At 42.7% G+C, this 17,668-nt stretch overlaps 1 protein-coding gene across 6 annotated transcripts in view; it reads left to right on the top strand.

The window, feature by feature from the left end:
* Positions 1 to 17,668, top strand: part of tmem131l (transmembrane 131 like) — a 90,411-nt gene that overhangs the window by 54,107 nt on the left and 18,636 nt on the right. For 2 of the 6 annotated variants that reach the window (XM_046325280.1, XM_046325276.1), the window contains exons 8-23: positions 3,450 to 3,527; positions 4,965 to 5,145; positions 6,691 to 6,749; positions 6,852 to 6,957; positions 8,326 to 8,400; positions 9,022 to 9,127; positions 9,363 to 9,507; positions 9,853 to 10,026; positions 11,869 to 11,938; positions 12,206 to 12,323; positions 12,474 to 12,543; positions 12,808 to 12,917; positions 13,308 to 13,377; positions 15,338 to 15,462; positions 15,956 to 16,098; positions 17,473 to 17,659. In XM_046325280.1, the coding sequence (XP_046181236.1) occupies positions 3,450 to 3,527; positions 4,965 to 5,145; positions 6,691 to 6,749; positions 6,852 to 6,957; positions 8,326 to 8,400; positions 9,022 to 9,127; positions 9,363 to 9,507; positions 9,853 to 10,026; positions 11,869 to 11,938; positions 12,206 to 12,323; positions 12,474 to 12,543; positions 12,808 to 12,917; positions 13,308 to 13,377; positions 15,338 to 15,462; positions 15,956 to 16,098; positions 17,473 to 17,659 (1,817 nt within the window). The remainder of the gene's footprint in view (positions 1 to 3,449; positions 3,528 to 4,964; positions 5,146 to 6,690; positions 6,750 to 6,851; positions 6,958 to 8,325; positions 8,401 to 9,021; positions 9,128 to 9,362; positions 9,508 to 9,852; positions 10,027 to 11,868; positions 11,939 to 12,205; positions 12,324 to 12,473; positions 12,544 to 12,807; positions 12,918 to 13,307; positions 13,378 to 15,337; positions 15,463 to 15,955; positions 16,099 to 17,472; positions 17,660 to 17,668) is intronic. The other 4 variants (XM_046325278.1, XM_046325277.1, XM_046325282.1 and 1 more) reach the window with 4 other exon arrangements.

The following is a 17,668-nucleotide window of genomic DNA, read 5'->3' as shown; positions in this document are numbered from 1 at the left end:
AAAGACTTACACACATGCCATAACAACAAGCAAACACATTTACCACAGAAAACTTGCTAGCATGGCCCTCTGCCCTGCTCTGCAGTGTGCAGGCCTTGCTGTATTGTCAGCTGCTGGCTATCAGATGTCAATCTTCCCCTCTTTGCCAGTCCCAATAAAGAGAGAACCCAACACAGAGGCATAAACACACACTTACATGAGGCGTACGCACACACACAAGGTATATACACATTCATGCATGCGCACACATGATCAATCACGTTCACATTTGTGTATACACACACACACACACACACACACACACACACACACACACACACACACACACACACACACACACACACACACACACACACACACACACGCGGAGCATGAAAACAGTCCCATCACACACAAACTCGCACCCACTTCAAGGGAGGACGTGAAAGCGACAAGGCTTCTTCGGAGGGGCGTTACCCTCGGCAACAGGAAGCATGTGTCAGTTACAAAATGTCAGTCTGGCTGTGTTCTCACAATCGCTCAGACTTGCTACTAGTCTTTATTTAAACATGTTTTGCAAGATGGTTGTTTTTGTTATTTCTCAGTATGGTTTACTTAATAAATCGACCATTTATTTTGAACACGCTCTTCTGTTACAACACTGAAGTTTTACAAAACAATTTATGGGCTGCGCCTTAAATATATGCCCCCCCAATTGCCTATACAGTGCACAACCTTTGATCAGTGCTCTATATAGAAAATAGGGTTTTGTTGAAATAATGCACTATAAATAGAATCGGGTGCCATTTGGGACAACCATAGTTTCTTCACTGATCTGGATATACTTTTATGCGAGGTAGACGGGCGTTGTGAGAGTGAACTTGTTCCTGTATGGTGTCTGTGGTTTGTGTTGCTGTAACACGGCCTGTTGAGCTGCTGAACATATGAACAGGTTTAAATATAGACCGAGTTTTGGCAGCCATATTCAAATTTAGTTCCCCCTTCCCTTTATTTCTTTACTCCCTGTCACTTTATTTCTGTCTCACTTTCTATCATTCTATCTCTGGCTCTTTAGTGGGGAGGTTGAAATGAAGTCTCTCGCTCGCTCTCTCTCTCTCCAAGTCATTGGACGAGGTTACTGTTGTTTCAGTGTGTACTGGAGCTTTGAGCTCACCACCACTTTTGATATTAAATGACGCACTACGCACCAATCCAAATACGCTGTCATGTATGAATACTGTCACCAAAGTATAAGGTCTTGACTAGTGAAGACTTGTGTCAAAGAGATCTGCCTTGTAGTTGGGATAACCTATAGGTCATGTTGATAAATCAATCAATCAGTTTTGAATTCATAAAGCCCTTCCTAAATCAATAGTTGTCACAAAAGACTTTACAGTAAATAACCCAGTCTAGAACCACAAAGGTCATAGGGTTCAATGACTCAGTGCAATAATGCTGGTCATGTACACCGCCTTTCAAAAGGTTGGGGTCAATTAGAGACGTCATTGTTTTTGAAAGACAAGCTAATTTCTGTCCATTAAAATAACACAAAATTCATCATAAATACATTGTAGACATTGTTAATGTTGTAAATGACTAGTGTAGCTGGAAACGGCGGATTTTAAAAGAATTTAAAGAGCATTTTAAAATAATTTTTAATGAAATAACTTCATAAGCGTACAGAGGCTCATTATCGGCATCTATCACTCCTGTGTTCCAATGGAAGTTGTTTGCTAATCCAAGTTGATAATTTTAAAAGGCTAATTGATCATTAGAAAACCCTTTTGCAATTATGTTAGTACAGCTGAAAACTGTTGTACTGATTAAAGAAGTAAAACTGGCCTTTAGACTAGTTGAGCATCAGCATTTGTGGGTTCGATTACAGGCTCAAAATGGCATGAAACAAAGAACTTTCTTCTGAAACACGTCAGTCTATTCTTGTTCTGAGAAATGAAGGCTATTCCATGTGAGAAATTGCCAAGAAACTGAAGATCTTGTACAGCGCTGTGGACTACTCCCTTCACAGAACAGCACTAACTGTCCCTAACCAGAATAGAGAGAGGAGTGGGAGGCCCCGGTGCACAACTGAGCAAGAGGACAAATACATTAGTGTCTAGTTTGAGAAACAGACTCCTCACAAGTCCTCAATTGGCAGCTTCATTAAAACTTCTTCAGGATTGGTGGGTGTGGTGGTTAATTTCTTTACTATCAAATGAGGAGAGACAAACTTATCACACAAGTCCGAGTTACCCTTAAACTAAATAGACTTGACAACGATTCACCATTTCTAATGATCCGTTGAAAGTGCCGAGACAAACAACCGATACATAGAATGGGTCACAAGGTGAGACCTTTTAAATGAGAAAGGAGTATCCCTTAGCCAGATAGGATTCGCTATAAATGATTGTTCTGTTTTTTTCCCTAAGACGAGGTTCCTATCTCGTTCCTGTTACTCCTAGCACAAAAACACCAACATAAATCAATTGTCAACTCCAGACCCTACCACACACACCCCCCAAGGCCAAAGGAGGAAGTGACTGGCACACAAACATTGTGGAAACCACTAATTGATTCCCCATTAATCACGCCATCTCTTCACATGTTTTAGAATAGGTAAAGACACATTCACATATGAAGACAATGTTCCCTCCTGTCCTCTTCTCTTTCTGATATTCTGCATTGCACCAGGGACATGTGAAAGACAAGCCTGACCTCTCCCCTCTCTGGGCCCCGGGTGACTGAGCCCCAGCTGAGGGAAGAAGTGCAACTGCCAACACTAGAGTCCAAAGGGATACATTCTAATAACAAGTATATCACATAAGCATATTATGCAGATAAGACATCTTAATTATCTATGTTACCCAACTAATTCGGATTCATCCGCCACATGCGTCCCCTGCGGGACGGTTGAGTTAACGTAGGCTAATGCGATTAGCATGAGGTTGTTGTTAATTGAGTGCATGTAAACTTCTGACCCACTGGAAATGTGAGGAAATAAATAAAAGCTGAAATAAGTCATTCTCTCTCCTGTTATTCTGACATTTCACATTCTTAAAATAAAGTGGTGATCCTAACTGACCTAAAACATGGCATTTTTACTAGGATTAAATGTCAGGAATTGTGAAAAACTGAGTTGAAATGTATTTGGCTGAGGTGTATGTAAACTTCTGACTTCAACTGTATGTTACCAATGTTTTGCTTAATATAACCTCACACAATTAGTTTAGTTTGTTATTTATGCTACACATGCCAGTATTTAATTCTTCACTAGTCCCATTAGATTCCATCTAAAAGAGTGGCGGATGTAATTTCGATCTTTAATCTTGATTAATGAAACTGCCTTTAATTTATTTAGTCTAATCAACATGACCTTTCCAGCTATTCGTATCAAAGAGCATTGGAATGAAGGCTGAGTTATCAACCTCCTTGATTATATGTTTCTACCATTGACTCCATGTTCTCTGTTACAGGAAGATTCTTCCAACATCACTATCCTGGGGCTACTGCTAGAGTGCAGTTTACCCAAGAGCATGTACAGCCAGCCGCAGGTACTGGGCATCTCATTACTTTTAAAAACCAGCCTTTTCACTATAATGTTCTCAGTATGTAAATTGAAAGACTGAAATATGCTTTATATTAGTTCAAAATTGAACACTCTACCAAAATCGAATCAAAGACGCTGCCAGACTCAACAGAAATGCATGTGTATGACCACTTGATATTTTCGAGGCAACCTATTTGCGTTTTAAAGGCAAAACGTTTAAATTGCAAAGTCCTTATTCCATGCCAACTGTAAGAATAACTTTGAGTGTTGATATTACAGGCATTTTCATAGCACTTATGGACGTTAAAGTTTATTTTATTTTTTTCCAGCTTATTGTCAGCACGAGTGCTGAATACTCCTTAATTGTGTGTACTCACCATCTTCTTGGCTTCACGATAAATCACAAGGGTTATTCCCCTGTAGTCAGTTATTACCTGTGTCACATGAATTGGAGCTCTAAAGTCTACTGCAGAATCATTGCTCATGATGAAATCGTTTTGAAGGGTTATGTGTACAGGACATATCTGAGTGAGCTGCGGTGTTGTGATATCTGACTGCAGTCTGGTTCCTCAAGAAGCCCCAAGGACAGCGAGACCACTTGCTAGGAACATAATTGCTTCCTCGCGAGACCTTTTAATTGGCCGGGAGCTTCCCTAAACACAGGTGGCGCAATCGCCACCAATGACGCAAGCTCTACACACCACTCTATCGCTCAAACCTAACCCAACTTTGTTTTGTTTGTTTATTTCATAATGCCTTGTGAATACTTCTAGTATGGTGTAGCCTGGTCCCAGATCTGTTTGTGAAGTATGGCCAACTCCTACGGTCAGGGGGGATAAGCACTGATATGGCGTCTTCAGGAAGTGGCCGGTAGTCTATCTGTTGTATCCACAGGGGCTTGGTGTTTGTTATTGTAGGCCCAGGCCCTGTGGCGTCTAGCCAGGGATAGATAGCTGTCTGTTTCTTAAGTCCAGGCCTGAGTCGCTCCTACTCCTAAAATGACAAGGCCTGGTTTGAGCCAGGCTTTGCACCCCTCCGATACGGATCTTGCCAGATTAAAGGGGGGTTAGTGGGTTAGGTACAGTGCTGAGGGACTGAAGAGAAGCAGCTTGTTGCCCATAGTTCTGCCTCTAGCTGACTATGTATATAGTGTGTGTGTTTGTGTGTACACGCATGCACACACGCACACACTCTTTTAGTATACTCCCCCTTCATCTCTTCCTCGTTGACATTTCTTACACAATTTTACTCATTTGTCTCTCCTTCTGTCCCTCTGTCCCCCTTTCTTGCCCCCCTATCGCTCTCCACGTTCCACTCTGCCACTAATCTCTCTTTCTACACTCCTCTTCATTCTCTCAGCTCTATTCAACCAATCCCCTCCCCCTTTCTCCCTCTTTGCTCCCTCTGTGTAACTGGTATGCCTTTCCTGCCGTTTCCCCAGGGGTCCTGCTTCCAGAGCATTGAGGACCATGCGGCCGGGGTAGAGCAGCGACTCAACCTCCAGATCAGGCTGTCGGAAAGCACAGAACGCCCCGCTGACCTGGACAAGCTCAAGCCCTACATCATCGAGCACATCCTGGTCCTGTTGGTCGCCCCAGCGACGGGCCGTGGCTCCACCAATGGTGGGTGTCGGGGCTAGGGGACTAGTTTTTGGTGGTGAAGGTGGGGTAAGGCATGAGAGCTAGGAATAACTTAAAATATTTTAAGGATGTTGGTTGGTTTTAATACAGAATGTTGGTAGTCTGCGGGTTTATGGTCCTTTGTACCCCACCTAAAGAAACATCTGGAAGAAAGACTGATTTGGATTTGGGAGCCTTACTACTGCTGAGCCATTGAGAAATATTACCACAGCTAGTTGTAGAATCAAACATGTCCTTCCCCAAATTCTCATCTTAACTATTAAAGGGGAAACGGCAAAACTGATCTTAGATCAGCCCCTCGGTGCAAGTTAATCCTGTATCCTCATCACCACCACACCCCATATTACATACACAGGACCGTTAGTGCTCCCTTATCAAGGCCGGACTATACTCTGTAGAGTAGGCTACATCTCCCTGCTAGAATATCCCTATCACACCAGGCCTGTAGATTGATGATGGATTAACATTGGGTTTGTCCCAAATGACACTCTATTCCCTACATAGTCCACTACTTTTTTTACCAGATCCCATAGGACTCTGGTCAAAAGTAGTTCACTATATAGGGAATTGGGTGCCACTTGGGATGCAACCATTGTTTACAATTTGGTACTAGGGGCCAGACATGGGTGATTAGATGTTCTTTCCTTGTTCTTCTGTCCACCGACTTCTACATCATTAAACAACTGAGGGATGTTTTCCTGGCTTTCTCCATTTACATTTTAATCTAATAGTAGACTTAATCTGGGTCATGTCAGTTTACAAAAGTGTATTTCTGTGAAACGGTACTAAAACGGTGAACTTAGTGACTCTCAGTGAACGGTTGGTCATTCATTGGTTTGCCAATACAACGCTATCGATGGAGGTGAAGCGTGAACGGTAGAACAGGTACTTTTCATCCACAGTCTCACTTGCAGAGAAACCTGCGGTTGAAAGGAATTGCCTAAGGGAATCAGCCCCGATGTGTCAGCTCAGCACTTTCGCCCACCCAACTGCTGCACTGCTGCTGTAGAGTAGAGCACTCAGGTTTTTATGATCACTGCATACTGTAAACATAATCACCTCCTTTCACTTGGTGCTACTGTCCAAATCAAACCCGAACTGAAACCACCCTAGTGAATAACATTAGATCTAATTTTAAGTTAATTGTCAGTCATCTGACCTCCTGTGAGGAGTGTTATCTGTCATCTTTCGTCTCATGTACAAGTGATTGGCATGCATGAAATGGGATAGATGGGGCATTTACCTTCTACCTTGGAATGGGCATCATAGAGCATCAGCGTTACGCCCTTAGATTCTGTGCACGGCGTAAAGTCACAGTACCTAAGAGGATGTCAAGTAGCCCTGAAGATTGCTTTGTTATTGACGGTCTTTCTTAAGGTGGATGTATCCATTTTGTGTGCGTAGTGACACCTACTGGCGACAGAGAAGTGCAATTTTCAGTGTTTTTTGTTGGGCAGCAGTACAGTATTTATTCGATTCTTTCAATAACATGTCATTAACCTATTATGTCTTTATTCTGTCCTACAGGGGAGCCAAACATAGGAATTTATATGTTGAATTCAGGAGGAAAGAAACTTTATGTTAAGGTAAGTTTCTGTGCAAGTACTCAGAGTACTCCTATGTAGTCTATTTCAAATGTATTCAGTATTACCCATGCAGGAGTTTATATTGTATATTTTTTTTCTAAGGAAATACAGCTGTTATCCAAAGTGGACAGCACTCTGGAGTTCAGCCCAGTCCTGCTGAGAGCATCAGCAGCAAACTTCACAGAAGTGGCTACGCTAGCCTGCAGAGGTACGTTACAATGTCAAGGTAGAGAAATACTGGTTCTGTTTGCCATTTGTGGTAATAATATTGATATCTTAAAAGAAAATGGAAAACCTGCAAATTGCTCTTGAAGTATCATCATCAAATTGTTCCCACACACCTGCAACAAGCAAACTCAGCGGTGTGACATCTTTTCTTATTTTGCTTGTGAGTTGATAACATGTGTGTATATTTAAGCAATAAGGCCCAAGGTTGTAGTACAGTGCCTTCAAAAAGTATTCATACCCCTTGACTTATTCCACATTTTGTTTTTACAGCCTGAATTCAAAATTAAAGTGCTTTTTTTTCACCCATCTATGCCCAATACCCCATAATGACGAAGTGAAAACATGTTTCTAGACAATTTTGCAAAGTAATTTACATAAGTATTCACACCACCGAGTGAATACTTTGTACAAACACCATTGGCAGTGATTACAGCTGTGAGTCTTCATGGGTAAGTCTCTAAGAGCTTTCCACACCTGCCCATTATTATTTTCAAAATTCTAGACAACCATTTTCAGCTCTTGCCATAGATTTTCAAGTAGATTTAAGTCAAAACTGTAACTCAGCCACCAAGGAACATTCACGGTCTTCTTGGTAAGCAACTCCATTGTAGATTATTCCTTGTGTTTTAGGTTATTCTCCTGCTGAAATGTGAATTAATCTCTGTCTGGTGGAAAGCAGACTGAACCAGGTTTTCCTAGAGGGTTTTGCCTGTGCTTAGCTCCCGTTCAATTTATTTTTATATCCTGAAGAACTCCCCAGTCTTTAGCAATTACAAGCATACCCATAACGTGATGCAGCCAACACTATGCTTGAAAACATGGAGAGTGGTACACAGTACTACTGTATTGGATTGGCCCTAAACATAACGCTTTCTATTCAGGAAAAAAAGTTGATTGCTTTGCCATGTTTTTGTTGTTGTTGCAGTATTACATTAGTGCCTTGTTACAAACAGGATGCATGTTTTGGAATATTTGTATTCTTTACAGGCTTCCTTTTCACTTTGTCAATTAGGTTAGTATTGTGGAGTAACTGCAATGTTGTTGATCCATCCTTAGTTTTCTCCTATTACAACCATTTCACTCTAATGTCTTTAAAGTCACCATAGCGTACCTCAGTATGAGTCATAATAACCATTAAACCTAGCGGTCAAACAGGGAAATGGTTCCAATCGTTTTTCCACCAGACATTTTTCCCATCAGAGATTTTAGAAACACTTAAAGTGGGGGCTGTGTTTCATGTTGGCCTACCCAGTGATGTGATGTTTTCTGTTTAAATCTCTCTAGGACAAGGTGACTTTGATCAATATATTCATCTGTATTTACCCCCTAAAAATGAAACTCTCATTAGATGCTAATGTAGCTATCATGAAAATGAAAATAAATACCATGATGATCTGGACAAGACTGCCGAATCGAGGCAAAGGTAAGAATCTGGATTAACTATCTGTTTACTAAATGTAGTAATGAATAAATTTGCAACATTTATTGAAATGGACAATTCTTTGAGCTGTCTTGTGTAAGTTTTTTAATTTGACACAATACATGTTAGCAACGGTGTCAGCTAGGGATAACATGCAGGAACTTGATTTGTAGTTTTGCATTACGTCTACTTTGAGGCTAATTAGCGGCTTAGACGGAGTAAATAGAGCCACAATATATGGATACGCCATCTTGTCAAAGAGAGATTTACGTGGTTATGAAAACATTTCACCAGGGTTAGTCTACACAAAACACAGACCTTATTTGAAGTGTTTTTAAAATCCCCTATTGGATGAATGGCAGAAGAAATGATTGGGACCATTTCCCTGTTTGACCACTTTGTCTTATGGGTATTATGACACCTCCACTCTGGGGTTCTTATTGGTCTCATTGTGAAATGCCTGAGTGGTTTCCTTCCTCTCCGGCAACTGAGTTACAGTAGTCATCTTTGTAGTGTGAAGTCAAGGGCTATGAGTACTTTCCGACTGCCCTGTATTAGCTGGAACGTAACTTATTTACCGAGAGGAACCTCCTACTTTTAAAATCCAATGTCGACTGTGTTCAGCAGGGTCTCTGCCAGGTCAGGATAGAAGATGCTCCAGTCATATTAGCCTACAGGTCTTGGGGAATCACACAGTGAACACTTTCCCTGGCTTCCACATCACACTCAGGTAAGACCATACAGATACTCTGCTCAAAAGGAGATTTCGACTTTTCTGCCCTCAAGGTGTGTAAGACGACATTTATGTTCCGTTTTCAGTTTGTATTTACAAAGTATAAAATCCAGATAACAAAAAAAACGCTAGAAAATGTGGTGAATGGGCGTTACGTTATCAGCACATTTTAAGAGACAAGAGTTCCTCTCACTCCAAAGCACGTTTCAATGGTTGTCCCTCTTCTCTCCAGGGGGTTGGAGCTGTCTAGTCTCTTTCAGGTGAGACTGGGGCAGAGAGGAGCCGACCACGTGGACCTGTGGCTGACCAACACCCTCCACTTTCCCCTCGCCGTCCAGGACGCCACCCTCTCCCCGGAGTCCCAGGGCTTACTGAAGGTAGGGGTGGTGGTCTTCTTTTGTAGTTGCGCTGGGCATCTAAGAAGATGGCTACGTCCTACAAATGTGGTTCCATGAATTTTGTTGGCATTTTTGAGGTCGACCAGAGTTTTTTTTGCTTAAGGTCGATAGAAATGTCAAAGTTCAGCCCGAAAGCTATGTGCAAAAGTAAAATTGCCTTGGTTTCTTTATACATATTGGTACAGGTGCACAATTCAGTCTCTCACAGTTTCACAGGCCTAGTTTCCCAGGTTGAAATCAGTCTCTAGTTCAAATATGAGAGAAGGAGATCTGCGTAGTTATAGTTGTATGTCCGTGCTGACCGTCTGTCCCGCGTGCATCAAGGTGGTCAACTTCAGTGGGGCAGTGTCAGTGCCCCAGGGTGGCTGCTGGCGGCTCCTCTCCCTGCAGCTCCTCAACAGGAGCCTGCCCCTAAACCTGCTATCCACCCTCTCCCTGACCACTGGCTTGGGTCTGGCCCTGAAACTACCCCTCCACTTTCACTCCACCCTGGCCAAGGTAACACTCCCAGGGACTGTCTGCATACACACTCCGCCATACTCTCGATAGACCAGGAGTGCGCATTTTTGTTTCTGCCCTAGCAATACACACTTGATTCCACTAATCAAAGGATTGATGAGGAGTTTGTTGGTGTAATCGGGTGTTTTAGTGCTAGGCCAAAAACAAAGATGTGCACCACTTTCAGACTCAAGGACCAGGGCCTGTGTCCACAAAGAGTAGCAGTGCTGATCTAGGATCAAGTTTATCCTTTTAGATCATAATGAATAAGATTTTATGGACAGATCCTAGATCAGCACTCGTATGCTGAGATACCTTGTGGATAAACACCCCCGGTCTGAGAAACACTGCCATAGACAACTGTATTACATACTACTACAGTCCTGAATAACCACACTATTACTGTCTGTTGTTATGATCTCTAATGTTTAACATCTGCTCACTCACGCCTTTGTTCTGATATCGGGTGTGTGTGCACCCGCGCGCAGTGCATTCGGAAGGTATTCAGACCCCTTCACTTTTTCCAAATGTTACGTTACAGCCTTATTCTAAAATGGATTATATACATTGATGAGGAAAACAATCTACACACACTACCCCATAATAACATATCGAAAACAGGATTTTAGGAATGTTTGCGAATTAATTTTTTAAAAATGTAAAGGCCTTATTTACATAAGTATTCAGACCCTTTGCTAATGAAACTTGAAATTGAGCTCAGGTGCATCCTGTTTCCATTGATCATCATTGAGATGTTTCTACGACTTGATTGGAGTCCACCTGTGGTAAATTGACTTCATTGGACATGATTTGGAAAAGCGCACACCTGTCTATATAAGGTCCCACAGTTGACAGTGCATGTCAGAGCAAAATCAAGCCATGAGATCGAAGGAGTTGTCCGTAGAGCTCTGAGACAAGATTGTGTCGAGGCACAGATCTGGGGAAGTGCACCATTGAAGGTCCCGAAGAACACAGTGGCCTCCATCATTCTTCAGTGGCCTTCCATTCTTAAATGGAAGAAGTTTGGAACCATCAAGACTCTTCCTGGAGCTGGTTTCCCAGCCAAACTGAGCAATCGGGGGAGATGGACCTTGGTCAGGGAGGTGACCAAGAACCCGATGGTCACTGACAGAGATGGGAGAACCTTCCAGAAGGACAACAATATCTGCAGCACTCTACCAATCAGGCCTTTATGGGAGTGGCCAGGTGGAAGCCACACCGCTTGGAGTTTGACAAAAGGCTTCTAAAGGACTCTGACCAGGAGAAACCAGATTGTCTGGTCTGATGAAAGCAAGATTGAACTCTTGGCCCTGAATGCAAAGCGTCACGTCTGGATGAAGTCTGGCACCATCCCTACGGTGAAGCATGGTGTTGGCAGCATCATGCTGTGGAGATGTTTTGCAGGGGCTGGAAGACGAGTCAGGATTGAGGGAAAGAAGAACGGAGCAAAGTACAGAGATCCTTGATGAAAACCTGCTCCAGAGTGCTCAGGACCTTAGACTGGGGTGAAGGTGCAATACAGGAGAGGCCAAGCCAGAGCCCAGACTTGAACCCAATCGAAATAGTGAGTAAAGAATACTTATGTAAAATTTCAGTTGTAAAAAAAAATCTTTAATTTGCAAACATTTTTTTTTTTAAACAACAATTTAATCAATTTTAGAACAAGGCTGTAACGTAACAAAATGTGGAAAAAGTCCAGGGGTCTGAATCCTTTCCCCGCGCGCGCGTGTGTGCACAAGCTAACGAATGGTTAAACGGCATTATATTGATCTGACATAAATTCAGCAAAACATTATGTAGTGTGTTCTCTAATAGGAGTGTGTTTGTGTGTTCCCTCTCCAGCAGGGTAATGTTGTGTTTGAAGCAGAGGGCGAGTGTGGCCGACTATGTCCTCTCAGACTGTCAGAAGCAGGTGAGTCGTGTGTGTGTGTGTGTGTGTGTGTGTGTGTGTGTGTGTGTGTGTGTGTGTGTGTGTGTGTGTGTGTGTGTGTGTGTGTGTGTGTGTGTGTGTGTGTGTGTGTGTGTGTGTGTGTGTGTGTGTGTGTGTGTGTGTGTGTGTGTGTGTGCGCACACGTTTGTGGCGTGCATGCATGAGTCATTGGTCTCTGCTGTTGGTACAGTGTGTGTTTGACTGATAGGTGTGTGGTCCACTCAGGCTGTGTTGTATGGGTGTTTCCAGGTCGTGTCCAGTGGCAGCGCTCTCTTCTCGCAGACTCCTCCTCCTGGATGCTGGACAGCAGACTGGCCTCGGAGCTCTGCTCTCGCTGGCAAATCCGCAAAGACCAGCTGCCTTGCAGGTGAGACACACGGCTGTTCACTTTACTCTGTCTGGTCACTCGTACACACACACAGCATTTGTCCTACCCACAGTGACTTATACATTTATCTAGTCACTCGTAACACTTATAATCACTTATATCACTCACATTTTCTTCTGTTCACTAAAGGTGGCCAAGACTACCAGCAGAGACCTCATCCCCTCTAGACTTTGGTGCTGTCCCTGTCAATGAAAGCAAGGTAACCCAAACATGTTTTTATCACACACTAATAGTTGAAAAGCTCTGTATTACAATTGGTCAACAATTCACCTGCAGCCGTTGGAGGATTTGAGATATTTGTAATAATACATAAAAAAATGTAACTCTACCATCTACACTTTTAACATTAGTATGCTTTTCCATTGCAATGTCTTGTTATGTTACGTGTCCAGCTGTGAGCCATGGAAACCAAATACAATTGTCAATGTACAATACATATTTTGAACTTTGATCTTTCCCCCAGGTTAAGCTGCTGACTCTGAAGAACCCCTCCTCCTCTGTGGTGTGTGTGGAGATCAGAGCCCTTTCCCTGTACCCAGCTCCCCTGGAAGCCCTTGACCTCCTCACCAAATGGTACGAACCCAAGGACACCACCTCTCAACATTAGTTGCACAGGAGATGCACTTCCTTGGGTGCGTCTCAATAGTGGCTTCCTCTCCTCATCTCCTTTCCTTCATCTGCACTGAAGTGAAACAACTGAACCATATTGCTTTCACCTATAGTGCGTTTTGAGATCAGTGCAGAGGAAGGAATGGGAAGTCACTTCAGACCATTGTAACACATTCCTTCGCGTTAGTTTCCCACTCCTTAAATGGACAGTTCATACAAATATTTGTTGATTTTAGACAGAACTGCCCCTTTAACATTGCAGTTTAGTACCCGTTAGCTCTGAGTGTCCCTTGTAGGTGTTATTGATGAGGTGTCTTACTGTTTGGCCTCCTCCTCTCTCCCCTGTTTCTCCAGGTTCAATATCAGCCCCCTCTCTGTCAACATCAGCACTACAGAGTTCACTCTGCTGCATGCAGAGCACAAGGTAAGGATGCTGTGCATTCTGGGAAATGTAGTTTGTATGTTCCACTGTCTGCCTATGGGACTGGGGCTGCTGTAATGTATTAGGTGTAGGGCAGGGATGGGGGGGAAATGAAGTAGAGTATAGCGATTAAATATATATATATATTGCTAGGTAGTTAAATTGCTAGGTAGTTAACATTAACAAATACTAGTCGGCTGTACCTTCGCCAAAACTCTGGCATATCTCATCCTATAGCTTGTTTTCCATCTTCTTTTTAAAACGTGTTTTCTCATGGCTTTCTCGTTTCTCTGCAGCAAACACGTGAGCTTTGGAACATCGAATCACAATAAATTCACAGTATCGAATCTCAATACAGTCGTGATACATATAGGGTGCATTCGGAAGGTATTCAGACACCTTTACCTTTTCCACATTTTGTTACGTTGCCCCCTTACTCTAAAATGTATTAAATACATTTGTTCCTCATCAATCTACAGACCCCATAATGACAAAGCAAACTTTTTTTTTTTTATGTTTGCAAATGTAAAAAAAAAAAAAAGATCACATTTACATAAGTCTTCAGACCCTTTACTCAGTACTTTGTTGAAGCACCTTTGGCAGTAATTACAGCCTTGAGTCTTTTTGAGTATGACGCTACAAGCTTGGCACACCTGTATTTGGGGAGTTTCTCCCTTCTCTGCAGACCCTCTCAAGCTCTGTCAGGTTGGATGGGGAGCGTCGCAGCACAGCTATTTTCAGGTCTCTCTAGAGATGATCGATCAGGTTCACGTCCGGGCTCTGGCTGGGCCACTCAAGGACATTCAGAAACTTGTCCCAAAGCCGTTCCTGCTTTGTCTTGGCTGTGTGCTTAGGGTCGGGGTCGTTGTCCTATTGGAAGGTGAACCTTCACCCCAGTCTGAGGTCCTGAGTGCTCTGGAGCAGGTTTTTATCAAGGATCTCTCTCTCTGTACTTTGCTCCGTTTATCAATTGAATTTACCACAGGTGGACTAGAAACATCTCAAAGATGATCAATGGAAACCTTTGTAAATAAGGTTTTATTTTTATTTTATTTGCTCAAATTTAAAGAATCTTTTCACTGTCATTATGGGGTATTGTGTGTAGATTGATGAGGGGGGAAATGATCTCTGTCCATTTTAGAATAAGGCTGTAACGTAACAAGTTGTGGAAATAGGGAAGGGGTCTGAATACTTTCCAAATGCACTTTACAGTATTGTGTATCGTGATAATATTGTTTCGTGAGGTCCCTGGCAATTCCAATCCCAAGATCAGCGTCTACACTTTCCCCCATTTAATGGTTAAGTTTAGGAATGGCGGAGGGGAAGCTGATCCTAGTTCTGTATCTAGGGGAAATTTCACCCCGTATCAATGGATTACAATGAAATGACAGGACATTTTTGAGAGCTCATTGTTTACTGCTCCCAAGTGTGCTATTTTATTGACCTACGGTGGGTAGCTAGCTAAGTCACCGACTTTGCAGCAAACATGGAGCATTTGCTGTCTTTTTATTGTGTTATTCTTTGGTCCTTATTGCATTTTGATGCATGTACTTTAGTCATTCTGTTCTTTTGACACGCCAGCTCAGATTTTCTCAATCCACTCCTAGGGAATCCAAGTTAGTGCTGACCCACCCCAGGAATGGATTGAGAAACACTGCTCTAGTTATGGGAAACCAATGCAGTCTTTAATCATTGGCTTTGGTGTCCCAGGTCTGAATCGGTCCATGATTAGTAGAGAATGAAAGCCAGTGGGGGCTGTATGTATGTATCAAGCGTCTCAGCCCTTTTAGATCAAAATGACCAGGCAAGACCTGATCCTAGATCAGCACTCCTACTCTTGATATGCCTGATACAGACAACCCCACAAGTGTTTCAGCTGTCCAGGAGAGCGCAGTTGAATAATTCTCGCTATATATAAAGTGTTCTCATGCAGTGATATATGAACCCTGTGTGTTGTCTGCAGGGCAGGGAGAGTGTGAGGGGAGAGGGAGCGTTGCGTCTCCTCCTCCAGCCGTGGGAGAGCAGGGAGGTGACTGTGGTGTTCACCCCCTCCGAACACAAACCCACCACCACCATCCTACTCATCAGGTACACTATGAATGACACCTCTACATTTTGACACGTTCTTAGGAATAGTCTTCTGATTTTCATGTTGTCATGTACATACAAAGGCAAAATTACCACATAAACAGTACCCCTCCCCAGTTGTTGCATACTGGTAGTTGTAGTCTCTTGTGCATGCAAGATCTTGATATGAGCTCTGATATTACAGTAGTTATAGCAGTACAATGCAAACCCTTAGCTTTGTGCGTGATATTATTGTTGTTGCTTTGGTCAATAATGGAGCCAAGCTAGATGGCACCAGGTATTTTAATGACGTTTGCCAGATTTGATTAAGGTGCCATGTGCTGTCGGTTTTGTTGACGCTCAGCATTGGTGACCCTCTAGTCTCGAGTTGCCATTATTTTCAAGTGTCGTCTGTCACTCTACTGTTGGTGCGCGAGGAAGTGCGAGTCGGGGAGCTGAGTCTAGAGACAGTCTGACTCTTGTCTCTTTCTCTTTTTTTCTCTCTCTGTCTCAGGAACAATCTGACAGTGTTTGACATGGTGATGGTGCGGGGTCATGGGGCCAAGGAGCTGCTGAGGGTGGGGGGCAAGCTGCCGGGCCCCGGAGCCTCATTACGCTTTAATGTCCCTCAGTCCACCCTCATGGAGTGCCGAGATGGTGAGCCAACCACTGTGTTCATTTTAATATTTGTCATTTATCCACCTTTCTCTCACTGAAGATGAAAATCTATTTCCTGCACTTATTTAAAATAATTTCCACACTGCCACGTAGGGCAAACAATCTAGGCCTTATTTTTAATCAGATGTTGCAATTGCGATTTGACTTGCGATTTAGTGTAAATCTAACTAATTATATAGTTATAGTATAATAGTGGGCGCTTTGAATACAGTGTTTGGCATGACAACAAATGAAAGGGAGGAGTTATTGTGACAGGGTAGGAACCAAAGTGTTGATATGTGTTTCCTAGGGGGATCTATAATCTTTGACTACGTTAAATGTTTTCACTTAGCTACTTCTAAGATATTCATGCTTTGCGTATTCCTCTTTGATTTAGAAGATACTGTTGCACAACAGCATTCTGATTTTGGTCTAAACCATCACTGGTATTATCAGGCTGTATAGCTAATTACATTTGCTCTGACTCAGTACATTTATTAGCTAGCTAGCCAGCCAGCTAACTGGCGATTAGCATTAGCGGCTAACAGGATTTAGGCCCAATATGCTAAAAAAAGAAAGAAAAACTAGCTGTTTGAAAAAAAGAAACTAGCTGTTTGCAGATGTAAGAAACACAAATTATGTGTAATTATAGAATGCTAGTGGATTTATATTAAGAAGCAAAGTGAAAACACCATTGTTGTCATCAACATAGTTGCTCTGCTGCATGCAGACTAAGCGCAAGTGTCTCCTGGTCGAGGAGCAAATGTGCTCCTTGAGTGACGGGGAAAGAGGGGCTCGGTCTGTGTTGAATAACGGTATATCGTAAAATGCGTTGTACCCTCCGCCCTAAGTATACAGTATTTACCGTATGTAGCTAGATCTTATTTGATGTTTGTCCATTTTTAAATGCATTACAAATACAATTCATTAGTCAAGGCAAATGATGGTACTTCATAGTAATGGCAAAGTGAATTCAACACATTTCAGGTTAATTTGCACTTCAAACTCTATTATAAGGCCCTTGAATTTGAAACTAGGCTACTTAATCATTGTCTTACTATTAGTGGTGGTAGTTCTGCTGTACAACCTGTCATATCCTTTAATAAACTCCTTTTAATGGCACAAAGCAGATTTATTTTTTATTAAACTGACAAAGCGTGCCTTATCTTGTGTGTTCTCCTACCAAGGCTAATTAATCCTTGGTGACATAGGAAATGTCACCCTATTCCCTGTATAGTGACGTATTTGGTCAAAAGTAGTGTGTTATAAAAAGAATAGGGTGCCATTTGGAACTTAGCACTTGTCTTGCTCTACTGTTCTTAAGAGTGTGTGGCTGGCTACTTTATAAAATGCTTCCTCCCATCTACCTCCCAGGCCTGCGCACCAACAAGCCTCTGTTTGCCATCTGGAAGAGCTTCAAGGTAGAGAACGCCGGGGAGCTGCCCCTTACGGTCACGTCCATGAACATCAACGGCTACAAGTGCCAGGGCTTCGGCTTCGAGGTGCTGCAGTGCAGGTCCTTCAACCTGGACCACAACTCCTCCTCCGAGATCACCATTGCGTGAGTCAA

The sequence above is a fragment of the Oncorhynchus gorbuscha genome, linkage group LG24, assembly GCF_021184085.1.
Source record: "Oncorhynchus gorbuscha isolate QuinsamMale2020 ecotype Even-year linkage group LG24, OgorEven_v1.0, whole genome shotgun sequence".
Lineage (NCBI taxonomy): Eukaryota > Metazoa > Chordata > Actinopteri > Salmoniformes > Salmonidae > Oncorhynchus > Oncorhynchus gorbuscha.
Note: the sequence above shows the minus strand (reverse complement) of the source record. Positions and strands in the feature narration are given on the sequence as shown.